Source organism: Thunnus maccoyii, chromosome 15 (assembly GCF_910596095.1).
Source record: "Thunnus maccoyii chromosome 15, fThuMac1.1, whole genome shotgun sequence".
Lineage (NCBI taxonomy): Eukaryota > Metazoa > Chordata > Actinopteri > Scombriformes > Scombridae > Thunnus > Thunnus maccoyii.
This window is the reverse complement of record NC_056547.1, coordinates 18,130,568-18,143,890: the sequence shown is the minus strand read 5'-3', so window position 1 is coordinate 18,143,890 and position 13,323 is coordinate 18,130,568. Positions and strand designations below refer to the sequence as shown.

Here is a 13,323-nt window from a genome sequence, read left to right as displayed (position 1 = left end):
GTCTAGACAGTGACACACAACTGTCATTGACACTGACCGTTGGCTTTAAGAGTCAATGTTAACATCAGTTATACTTGCACAGCAACAAATCTGGGAGGATTTCAACTTTTAATCTCTTGAATAAACCAGCCGTCTATCTAGGATGACACAGTTGTCAAAGGGATGTTGTTGTTGTTGTTGTTGTTGTTGTTGTGAACTCACTCCTGTCCTCTCTGCAGTGCCTGTGGCTGATATCAAAGCTGTTATCACCGGCAAAGACTGTCCTCACATGAAGGAGAAGGGAGCCCTGAAGCAAAATAAGGTGTGTGTGTGTGTTTGTGTGTGTGTGTGCACACGCGTATGTACACGTGCACATGTGTGGGTGGGTGGGTGTGTATCTATCTAGGCGAGAGAGCTTGTTTCTGTGTGCGTGAGAGTTGCATAATATGATGTCAGTTACATAATTTTGCTTTGGGAAATAAAACAATAACTTGCATCTCGGCGCTCGCCACAAGAGAGACGAATCTATTGGTAGCATCGTGTAGAAATAAATCGCGGAATAGTCCTTTAGTTGCAGACACAAATCACACAAGAGCCACCAAGAACTTGCTGACATGTTTTCTTTGCTGTTTAAATTTAAAAGTAATACATGGCTGTGCACTTTTGTGGTGCCTTAACCAGGATGAAAGAGCCATTTCGTCTGAATCTGTGTACACATCGGTCCTTCCTCTCCCGTACTTTGCCTCTGCAAACCTTCGCGCCCCCCCACCCACGGGACTCTGATATATTGGATCTTGGATAAATAGCCTTGAAGACAAAGGAGCACGCCTCCTCCCCGCTTTGTCTCCTTTATTACCCTGTCGATAAGCGCAGGTCTAAGAGAGTGACCTAAGGGGGGTCTGTGGGCTGTCTAGCGGGCCTGTCCCAGCCTTGTGAATGAGAACACAAGCACATTTCATTACTCACTGTTACAAGGCCAGCCAAAGTCACCTCTACAGGGTTTAGAGCAGAACCAGCCTGTGGACCGTTTGTGACACACTGAGACAGGTGAGAGGGCGACAAGGCAAGCAACGTTTTCAGACTGTTTCCAAAAAATCACAAAGATGTATGAAGTTCTCAGATAGTTCTGTTTATTTCCCATCATCATAATTTTCCAGATATAATATATCTCCCATCTACTCAAGACATGTTTGTCTTGTTTGACACATTCATCACCTCAAGACATGCATGTTATTTAGAAAACAGCTGCACCGACCTGGAAGCTCATCTGAGCTGCACTTTGCATTTCATTAGTGAGGTGCATCTCTCTGCTTTATGCATACACAAAGAGGATCATGCAGATAACTGGAGGATATATGATAAAAGTGGTTGGTCTTCATGCAATTTGCACTTGGTGTGGAAAACCCTCTGCATCTAAAGAACCGGTGCAGATTTGTGCAGTTATAATTAGAATAAGACAGTTGTAGGGAAAATTTAATTAACCGGTATTTTATTGAAATCTCAATGATAGATGAAGCGCCATGCTAAGCAGCACTTAATTAGTTCATAAACAAAGCAAAAAAACAGCCATTGAAAGAGTAGAAACAAATGAATTTAATATTTGTTTTATAACACCAAATAAAGAGCATAGTTGTGTCTTTGTGGTCATTAACCTGAACTGCTAACAAAGCTGCTAATGCACTGTGGTGAATGAAAGCTTTCTACATCCTTGCTTGTGTTCTATGCAACCTTTTCTTTTGTGTCTTTTTAAGGTTTTTCATCTCTGTAACTTCATTAGGGGTATTAAATAACTCTCACGGCATTATATTTATAAGGCTTTCAATACATAAAGTGTATATTGAGTAATAGAAGCCCAAACAATCTTTTTCTTGACTTGAATTACCGCTCTACCAAGTGTTTTAGAATCTCATAACTACTCTAAATATTTCCATTTCAGCATCACTACACCTTTTCTTTTTCAAGCCTCCTGGTCTGAGACAAATCCGACTACTGAACTGCGTCTTTTAAGCTCTGTCTCACAAAACGCACCCCAGGCTGCAGTCCCACGTTCTGATTGTGTAATTATACCTGCTGCCATAGTAAATCAGACATTAATTTCACGCAGATCGCAAGCATGCATATAATGACTTGCTTTCATGTATACAAATCGGGTTCTCTGTGTCCCTGTTCTGTCCTCGCACTGCATTCAATTCATCGCCCACAGCAGACCACAGTGGATTTTTTTTAAAGGAACATTCTTGAAATGTCATTTTCTCAGCCCATTTTACAATATCTAGTGTCTGAAGGCAACTCAGGTATTTCGCTTTCTGCGTTCTCTCTCACTGGTGCCTGATGTGTTGATGTAACAGATGGTGACGAGACGTGAGGACGAGAGGTAGATTGCATTGGTGTGGCAGTATTGTGGTGTAAATCTCACCTGTTAATCCGTCTTTTTTTTCCTTGCACCCCTTTTTTTTTTTCTTTTACCTCTTACCACCCCACCTTCTCCACTCTGCATCTGCTGCTCCGTCTCTCTGCACCATTTTCTCTTTCTTACCTCTCCCCCTCTGTCCTTCACTCTGTCCTCTCTCCAGGAGGTGTTAGAGCTGGCCTTCTCTGTCCTCTACGAGTCCGACGAGTATTTAAACTTTATTGCTCCTGACAAGCATGAGGTAAGCCAACAGTAGCCCGCCCTGCGGTTGTTGACAGTGTCAAACAAATAAACACCTGAAGGCACAAAGAGAAAGTTGTTCCATTAGTGTATGAATATAGTGTGTGTATGTAAGTGTAGAAGTCAGATATTCTTCCTCTTTTTAGATGTGCACATATTACCAAAGCATAAACTGTAATATATACATATAAAATAGGAATAAAATATGATTAGATAAAGCTGACTGCACAGGAAAGTAAACTAGATAACCAGAGATGTAGACTTGAAACTTGACTTGGACTTGACGGCTAAGAGAAATGATTCCCCAAAGACTCGATGTCCCCTAAGTAAACACGTAAAGGAACATTCAGTCCTTGTTAAATCAACAATGCACACAAAGAGGATGGCTGTGTTGCACACTTGCATTAATATGATTAGATATTACTAGTCAGCTGCTAGCCACACAGCTGATGAAAGAGTCAGTGTCTACGAAGCACAAATGGAGTAGCTGATGCTAATTAGCTAAGGCAACCTTTACTGCAGTGCTTTAGTGCTTGAACTGAACTAAACTCCTTTAAAAAAATTTAAAAAAAAACAGCATCCATGTATAGCTACACACCCTGAATATGTAACTATTAATCCTTTTGCTGTGTAAGCACTTAGTCTCAGCTATGTAAAAAACGCTGGTTTAAAAGGAAAAGCTTAAAAGGCTGTGTGATTTTTAGCATTCAGGCACCAAAAAGACCTGCAATCAGGAGTGTGCGGTATGCATAAAATCCTCCATCAAAGTATATTTCATTTTATATACATACATATATATTCATATATATTCTGGAAAATAAGTGAGAAACTGTTTGTTGATAAAATATGTGGCATATGCAGCAAATTAATACTCAACGAATGAAGGTACTTCCTCACAATGATGCAAAAATACAATAAATCCAATAAAAATTCAATATTCCCATAAAACAGTCCTGCTCATTGATTTGCAACATTGTCCGCAATGGCCTAATACACTCAGTGATATTAAAGGAATAACTAGCACCATGCTAGTAACAGTATATAAAAATCTTTGACAGATGTATATTGTCTGATGGTATATATCGCCATTTTGCTTAACCCTACTTGGAATTGACTGAGACCTTGACTTGGACTATGCCCAAAAGACCAAGTTCTGCTTATTACCACGATAGCATATAACTAGATTCTGGCATAATGTTATACTCTGCACACAGAGGAGATTTAACACAGAAGTTAGTATTTAGGACAAGCAAGGAGGAAGGGTCCCTGCTGTGTCTCTCCTGAGTCACAGTGTACATACACACACACACACACACTTCATGTCTCTATACCAGGTGCAATCTGTGTGCTGTCAGCAGCTTCCTTTCTCTAAGATCTGAGTCAGAAAACAAAGTTTAATTAGGAATTTATAAGTTTTGTGTTTTAGACTTCCTTTGTGCCAGTAATAGTTTGTTTTAATTTTGGATCTACCTCTGTCAATTCCTCTGCAGTACTGCGTGTGGACAGATGGTCTAAATGCCCTTCTGGGCAAGGAGATGACCAGCGAGTACACCAAATCTGACATGGACACCCTGCTCTCCATGGAGATGAAGCTCCGCCTCTTGGATTTAGAGAACATCCAGATTCCCGAGGCCCCGCCCCCGATTCCCAAAGAACCTAGCAACTATGACTTTGTTTATGACTGTAACTAGGCGAACGACCCACGAGCCCCAAACCCAAACCTACCCCAGCACCTACTGTACTCACTGGACCAATCCCCTTTCTTATAAACAACAACAAAAATGAATAAAACCATTATAATATAAAAATGAACTGTGATTAAAAGAAAAAGGATTTATCAAACCTTTTTCCTCTTGCTTCTTGCTAGACCTTTATAAGAGAGAAAATGGCGCTTATTAATAGGCTTGCTGCACTTGAGGGACTCGGGGTCAACGCAGCTCTTCGCACAGTACTTGCAGAGTCATCAGGTTGCCATGGAGAAGAGAAACCAGGAAGTATTTGTTGGCCTGCTGTTGGTCACTCTGTGTCTTCGTCGTTGCTCTCCTCCTGTGTCTGAAAACTCACTCACTTCTTCTTCTTCTTGGCTGAAGCGCCAGCTGTCATTTTGCTTGAAGATTGTTGTAGAGAATTGCTTCGAAATTCTATTTGATTTCAGCTTCCTTGTTGTCCTTTTTATGTTTATTTTATTATTTTTCCTCAGGGCTATTGTGTGGGGAGGGATGAGTACAGGGGTCAGGATGGTGGTTCTGTAGTTACGGGAGGAGGGGTGGGTGGGTGGGGGGGAGGGGATTTTATGTTTTGTTGTCAACTTCCCCGAGGTATTTCCTGTCACATTCTCACTTACAGTATTTGTGGCAGCTAAATGTTTCCCAAGAGACTGAATGGAAGGTTGAAGTACAGCTCCTGAAGATAGTCTCTTATATCCGCTCTGTCCTGCTTCACACATACTGAAGACTGTTAGAATAAGTCAATCCTCGAAATCCAGGCTCTGTACAAAAGTTACGAGCCTCTCTTTTGAATATTCTAATATTAATGTTATTATCCCACCGCTGCTTATCGCATATTGTACACACCTACACAGTGGCTTTGCCAAAAACAACCGTAAAAGCACCATCATTGTGAAACACATATACACACACTCATCTCTCCCTCATTTGAGTCTCTATCATTGTAATGACTGCTGTACACAACATTCCTAAGCAATATTTGAGCTTTTTTTTTGTTTTGTTTATCATTTGTAAGATGGTCATAATTTAGTGATTTTTAAAATTGTGAAATTGCCAAGTAGTTGGTATTACAAAGAGGATGTTAGTGTTTTTGGTCAAGGGAAGTTGTCTGTTTTTGTGTTCAGGACTATATGGCCACAAAATTGAAAGTTTATGTATTTTTTTAATTTAAAAACAGATCATGGTTGTTATTTCTAGTATGATTTATATATTTTCCCCTTCCTATTTAATACCTTCAGATGTTTTTCTTTAGGATTTTTTCAAAGCCCCTCAAAACTGCTGTTTACATTAAAGATTTAAGAACTGTAACCACTTTGTGCAGTTCCTCTCTTCTGTCATAAACCACATACACTCTAATGATCTTTCCGCTGTTTTGAACATAAAAATGAAAGGTTAGACAGCTCTACATGGTTTGGTTTCCACCATTGAGTTACATTATAGTGTGTTGGGCCATTATGTACTGATTCATCACTCTAATAGACTTGTGTGGACAGACTGCCTTAGCCGAGTAACAGATGGACAAAGATTAGGACTCAGAGAAGCATCTCATCAGAGAAGCAATTTCATTTTCACAAAAAAGCATTTGAAACATAATTAACTCAAAAACACTAAATTAAAGCCCTTTACTGTCATCTGACCAGTTGACATGTTAGCACACAGTATTCACAGTAAGCCATATATACAATTATATGTTGATATACCCCTATTTACATTTGAAGTGAGATAATAAAGAAGTGTTGTGCCAGTCTACACCTGGATTATCCTTGTGTAGCTGTTTGGATTGTTCAAAATGCACACGCACAGGTCACATATGTAACCCTAAACCAAAAATGGAGCATAGCGTTTGTTCAGACAGAGCACTGAAGAGCACTTGTTTCAGCTGATTGGTCTCAGCCATTTTCAACACGCTTCACAATCACTTTCTCATCTACAGCTGTGTGGCTGGTAACATCCAATCACATTCATGCAAGTGTACACTGCGGACATTTTAACCTGACACAGTTCACTCTGCCAAATGTACTCTTGCCAACGCATTTGGCTGCTGCAGCTCCCTTCATTGACCCAAACCTCCTCCTAATGTGGTATTTCATATTTTAACTAAATGCAAATATTTTAACTAAGATTTATCGTTCATGTAAGTTTATTAGGGGGATTAGCTCTCTGAGCAGAATCCTAGTCTCTGCTCAGTTTCTTTGAGAGCTTCCTCAAACAACAAAACCTTTTCCGCCAAATCTAACTGTATAACCATTTGCTATAAATGGTCATTTCTTGACAAAAAAGGTCTCTGACTGAACTAAACTAGAGCAGTAAGGTGTTAAAAGCAACTTGTACACTACAGTGAATGTCTGTACTGAAGACTGTACTGAAATTATTTTGTCTACTGACAATAACTACACTCCTAGTGATGTATTTTATTTGCAGTATTTGCTTATGCACAGGGTTTTTAAAATGTACATAGACTTCTGAACAGCAGGTGACAAATTAAACACATTTGGAAAAGAACATTTTGTTACATAATTACACAATACATAATGCATCAACCACAAAAAACTGGAGCAGAAATTCAGCTTAAACCAAACACAACTTCAAATGATCAGTCAACTATATAAATAAAAAAAAAACATTTAAGAGAAACAGCAGAAATGTTGTGTTTTTACACTGAGCTTTTGCACATGAATACTCTGCTGTACCAAAGGCTGCTCTTTCCTTCAGTCACTGTCTGAGGCTGAACAAAGAGACTCTTGCAGCACTGTCTGGCACTTCCTGTAAGTATCAGTTGGTCACTAAAGGTGCTTCCCATCATGCACACCTCACAGTTGTGCTGTTGGGTGATGTCATACATAGTGGCATGCACAGTTCTCCCCCAGAGAGTCAAGCATTTGATGAAAATGCCTCGCCAGCTGCCATCTACCACTTTGAGAGTCATTTCTGAAGCCTGATGTACAGAAATACTTTCTGAATCTGTGACTGCAGACATCTGCTGCTTTTAGGCTTCGAGCTCAAATGTCATCCTACATCTTCAAAGGTAAGTTGCCTCCGTAAAAAACATCTCAAGAAAGCTTAAGTTAGAGTTTGAATAAGTGGGCAGAAAACACAGTTTGACAACTTGAATATTCAATACATGTATCTGAATACTGCAGTAAATTAAGCAGTTTTCGAATGCCAAACTTAAATTACTCTTAAATCAGTCCCTGCATAAGCTGTTGTCGTCCTTAAGGATCTGCCTTTGTTTTTAACCTTAATCCTACCAACTGGGGTACCCGCAGACCCCAGAGGTATACATATATATTTTGTCATATCTCACAGTTGCTTTACTCTGTCATTCCAATTTTTCATGACCTTGTTCCTAACGACTTCATATCATAATTTTCTGTTTCTGTTTTAATTAGTGCTATTTAAAAATACCAATGTATTGGAGTCCTGGGGGACCCCAGTCAAAAGCACCCAGTTCTGCCTTAGCAGTTATAATAGATGCAACTATTTATTGAGTTCATGTTTGCCATGGGTCCTAATTTAAAGTATCACACACTGTTAGCAGGGGGGTTGGGACACTCTGTCAGTCATTTTGAAGGCTTTGTGGAAAGATTGATTTTGGGGTAAATATGCAATATGTATTAAAGAAAGTATATATTTTCATTTTCCACAATATGCAAATTAACTGACTTTCCTAAAATAATAATAATCTGTTTTTTTTTCATATGATATTAATTACATAACTAATAATATTTTGAGAGGAGATAAGTTAACATTTTGCTATGATGGTTGTTTCTTTCAGTAGTTTATTCTCTGGGTCCCCAGGGACCCTAGTTGGTAGTCCTTGTATGTTAAATGTGTTGGTAGGATGAGGCTTAAGTTGAATAAGTTCGCTCAGTTTGGCTGTGTGTGTGTGTGTGTGTGTGTGTGTGTGTGTGTGTGTGTGTGTGTGTGTGTGTGTGTGGTTTTGCTGCCTTGGTTTTCCCATTACATGCCTGACTGTGTCACAGGATATTTATTTACCTGCACACAGGTCATAGCAGTCCTTTATTCCTCAGGGTGTGACACCCATTTCCCGCTTGACGGCTCTATCTACCACCCAGTCCGGGAACCTCCAGCAAGCTCCGTCTTCAGGGGAAGATTGTTCACTCACTAATGGATACCGATGCCTCTCTGCTCATTAGAAATGTAAGTCAGAGCCAGTACAGCATCTGTCTCTCACTCTCTCGGGCAAAAAAGAAAACACTCTTTCACTCACCCAGTGTTTCATTCACTCACTCACCCTGTCCTCTCGCTCACACACAGCATACAGCTGTTTGAGCAGTCACACCTAAATGGCTCCATTCCTGAGAGGGGAAGCTGCAGTGTGTTGTGAGCCAAGCAGAGCCAGTCTGTGAAGTGGATTACTCACTGGAGCTGATGGCCCTGATGAAACTCCATTAGCTACTTCTAGCCACTTGGACAAAATGCAGTGTGTAGATTCAGAGTGTGGATAAAACAACAGGAACAACTTACAACAGGCCTGCACTAAATATCAATCTCATTTAGATTTTTTAAATATATATCAATCCACGTAATACACACTTCACAAATCAACAAAATAGAAACACAGAATCTTAACAGTGACCACCACAACAAACCAACTCAGGTCAAAACAACTCAAACAAAAAATGTACATATTAAACACACAAACAATTTCAACCTCTTGAACGTCCGCCATCAACCAGCTGAAATTGGAAAATTATTTTGATCAGGGCACAAAGACTCCTGTCCCACATCCCAAATGTTCAGATTACCAATTTAAAGTCCATGATTTTATGTACTCAAAGCTTGTAATACATATGGTTTAAAATGGGCTTAATGGTCTATAGCTATTGTGTTTTCTATTTTCAAATAATAATATATTCCTTTTTATCCAGTGTAAAAGTGTCAAAGGGTACATGGATTTCCAATACTGAAGTAAAAGTTTATTAAATATAAAATATAATATAAATATAATATAAACAAACCATGAATCTGGTTGAATCAGAAATTCAATTTACAAAGTTGGCCACATAAATGAGTAAAATTAAACTGAATACCAGATAACAGTATGTGTCATGCACAGGAGTAAAAACAGTGACATACCTCAAGTTGCATCAGATGCAGGAGGAGAGAAAAGGTCTCAAATATCATGAAAATATAATGCCAACGACAGAAAAATGAGTTTGAAAGACACTCGCCTAAACATTAAATACAGACTCAAAAGTTATTGAGTTTAATCAACACCTCTGACGGTGTCAAACTGTACTGTGAAGTGTTATTTTGTTCAGGCCCTGTAATTGATCCAAATTTGTCTGACGCACACTCAAACCTAGATTTAACCTCTGACACCCACTAATACATCTCTGTGAGATTTGATGGCCATGAATTCATATAAATTGTCACTATATTGGTTACAGCGTCTCTGTGTGTGAGTTTACATTGTATGAATGTGCATACTCTCAACTGTTGGAGAAAAGAAACTAGCAAAGCTTCACTGCAACAAAAAAGCTATTTTTATATACTTACGATATCTTGATTCCCTGCGGAACTCATTGCTGTGTGTGTGTGTGTGTGTGTGTGTGTTTGTGTGTGTTACTACGCACCCTCGCCTATGAAAGACGGGAGGGAAAAGACTTGGCTGGCCTCATTACAAGTTCTCAGAGACTTCACACAGCGTGTGTGACAGCAGCCTGAGGGCTGCAGCCAGCAGGGTGCAGCTCCTCTCCTTGTACTGCAGGACACACTAATCAAATCAGATTAAGGCTGGAACTGATTATATGGGCACACATTCTTCCACAGTGGGCCCTCAACAAGTTCAGACAAGTTGGCACAGCATCCAAATGAGTCTGCCTCCTGCCCTTGTTGGTGCCCATTAGATAGTGTTTGTAGAGTCAGTTCAGCCAAACACTCACAAAAAGACATTTTCTTCCAAAGCAACAGTCCCAGTTACAACTGTTTACAATAAAGTGGGTTGCGGGACATTGTTTCTACAGAGTTGTGGCACTCTTTAGACGGTGAAATCAAATAAAATTGTTTGGTCGAATAAAATGGTTTTTATTCCAATGCTGTGACCACAAATTCCAGTCACCTCTAATGTATTGAGATTGTAGCAGTGGCAAATATCTGAAAAATCTCAGCAAATGAAGTTAAAAACATAACTTTGCTAGATACCATATAGGTTGACTGTTGAATTCAGGTTCTCAGAAAAAGATCTTGTGCCGGTTGTTGGTGTCGTCTTGATTCTATTCCTATAGGAGCATCAGACTTTAGGTCAGGAAGCTTGGGGACGTTTAAAGGTTTTATACTACATCATCAAAATGTCTTCAAAGTGAGGAAGGATGAAGGAAGAAACCATTACAATCAAAGAAACTATACTCTCTATTTCTCATTTCTTTTATTGTCAATGTGCTGCCACAGTTCAGCCGTTCCCTAAGGGTGTTATTGACGAAATGTCGTTTTACTCGAGTAAATCACAAATCTAATGGTGCCAAAATAGCAGCTTAAGGGGCAGAGAGAAAAAAATGTGAGAGCTATTCTAACTTTTCCTGCTCGTCATTCGTATTGACTTGTTTGCGCAGTTCTCTCATTACTGAAGATATTTGTCCAGTGTGGACCTGTCAGGGGCTGCAGAGAGGAGATGACACTGATGTTATTGATGACTTGTGGGAAAGATCCACATCCCTCGTGTATTATTATTCACCTGGCCTGAGAGCAACAATCTTCAGTCAGGGTGGAGCAGACTGTCTGGTGCTCTAAGTCATTGCTCATCTCCAGGTGCAGTCTGAACAGAGCAGACTGATTAATAACTCAGGTGAAAAGTTGAGACTTTTTCATCTAAAAAATAATAATAATCTTCTTAAGTTCTGTTTTTTTAAAACAGTTGTAGAGTTAAAGTTAAACTAACAGTTAAAGTTGGAAAAGTTTTCACATCAGATATTTCTGTCTCTGTTCTTTCCGCTGGTTTGAGGTGAGCGGGGCCCAGTCGCAGAAAAAGTGATGTCACATGTTTCTGAGCACCAATCACAGTTTAGCAACACTTGAATCAAAAGTCTGATTGAGAGGTTGCCACAAGAAAGGCCTTTTCTGACCTCCAGTGGTTTAACTTTTTACTTTAATTTACTGCTGTGATGTAGAAGCGTCCTCCAGGGTGTGTCGGTACACTGTGACATCACTGTTGGGAGTGGTTACAGGTGCAACAGAGGACACAAATCAGTGATGCTGGATGTGATCAGAGGTAAAAACAGACTTTCACTTAATGAGAGCGATGAAACACCTTTTTTTCAGCCTGGTGTTAAGTTACTCTTTAAGGGAATTTCTACTTTAGATTTTAACAATAATTAGATGAGTAAACTACATGAGGAGTAAGTGTAACTGCACTATTAAAGCTTATTGTTATATTTGAGTTGGAAGGTAAATCTCCTCTCTGAGTAATTGGCAGGTGAACACTGACTGTGTCTGCTCCTCCAGCTGGAGCACCTGAGGCCCTGGGCTCAGGATTAGCAGGGCGAAATGATTGCATTAACACAGGCAAAGATCATCCCAGCAGAGTGGGAAACTGTGATTTAGATAAACGGATACAACTCTGAAATTGATTTCCACGTCCACCCCAACAGCTGCCTAATCTTAAGCTATCTCTAGTGATGAATCTGAAAGTCGTATCTTCGCTGGTGGCGGTGCGGTGATTGATTGAAGAGGTGCAGGCGCAGAATGCCACAGTCAGTCAGCATTTACAAGCTTTATACAAGCACACCAGGACTAATGCTTTTTTAATAGGTTGTAAGAGGAGTAGTCTGCCAAGATCCATCCACTTGGTATGACTGAAAAACTGTCGTATTGCCAATTACTGCATAGACACAAGCTCCAACAAGACCAAACTCTGAGGTTTTAAAGTTTATTCTTGAACTTGGAAACAGCAGTTGATGAAACAATCTCAACACAAGATCCATTCAGCAGTTTCCCATTTGTCATGGTTTTGTAGATGTTTAAATTTCCTTTTTTTTCTATTACAGAACTTCCGATTCATGTTTGCTTAAAAGCTTAAGTTCAAAATTCATTCTTGACCTTGGAAACAAAACTCCCATTAAGAAATCAACGATATTCATTGTGTTAAATAGGTCTTTCTATGTTGAAAAAGTTAAATAAGATGTTGCCCAAAAAGTACATATGCAAACTGGGAAAATTCTCCATCCAGAACTTATGTTTGTCTTCTAATATTTGGAGCTTTAGTAGCTAAAGAACGAATGTCTATATTCTTAAAATGTCTTTCTTTTTGCACCTGTTCTCTTATTCCTGCGTGCTGGGAAACATACCTGTCAAGAAGAAACAAAACCTAACAGAGCTAAAATGGTCCCACCGTTATCTGTCATCTCTGTCTCACTCATTTAAAACAAAAAAACATATACATTTTAGTCATCCCCACACCGGCATTTTGTTTTTTGATGTCCTCTTTAGAATCACTGAACCACTTTCATCTCTCTCTTCTGTTCCCACTTTTAACACACAAACATGCGCACACATCAAAATCTTTTGTTCTATTTTGGTGAAAAGCTGTTTGAGCAAGTGAACATGTCATGTGCAAGTCTTTTGTTCTTCTCTGCGGGATCTAATTCTGGTGAAGGTTGACATCTTTTGATGTTGTAAAATGGACAGGTACTTTGTTGTGAACTGGAGCCCATGAATCACTCGGGATGACTTTGAAAAGCAAGAGCACCATTGAGGAAGGGGGGGAGTGATGAAGAAGATACTTTTTTTTTTAAATGTGACAACAAATGAGCTGAACTTTGCCTCAGGTGTCTGTTTTTTGGACCGTGAGGTTTGCGCCTAATTGCTCCTGAGTTTTAAAAAGCCACCATATGTTCAGTGGCGTTGAGTTCTGATAAAGAAGGTGTGTGAGGAAAATAAAACATGGATTTTATGTGCTTGAGACTGCAGGGAATATCCATCTGATGCACTAATAAATCTGGAGCCGGC

The 13,323-nt window shown here is 39.5% G+C and overlaps 1 protein-coding gene across 3 annotated transcripts in view; it reads left to right on the top strand.

Moving 5' to 3' along the window:
* Positions 1–4,884, top strand: part of elmo1 (engulfment and cell motility 1 (ced-12 homolog, C. elegans)) — a 107,672-nt gene extending 102,788 nt beyond the window's left edge. For all 3 annotated transcript variants that reach the window (XM_042436039.1, XM_042436037.1, XM_042436038.1), the window contains 3 exons: positions 219–301; positions 2,553–2,630; positions 4,120–4,884. In XM_042436039.1, coding sequence (XP_042291973.1) covers positions 219–301; positions 2,553–2,630; positions 4,120–4,320 — 362 coding nt within the window. In that variant the 3' untranslated portion in view covers positions 4,321–4,884. The remainder of the gene's footprint in view (positions 1–218; positions 302–2,552; positions 2,631–4,119) is intronic.
* The last annotated feature ends 8,439 nt before the right edge of the window (positions 4,885–13,323 follow it).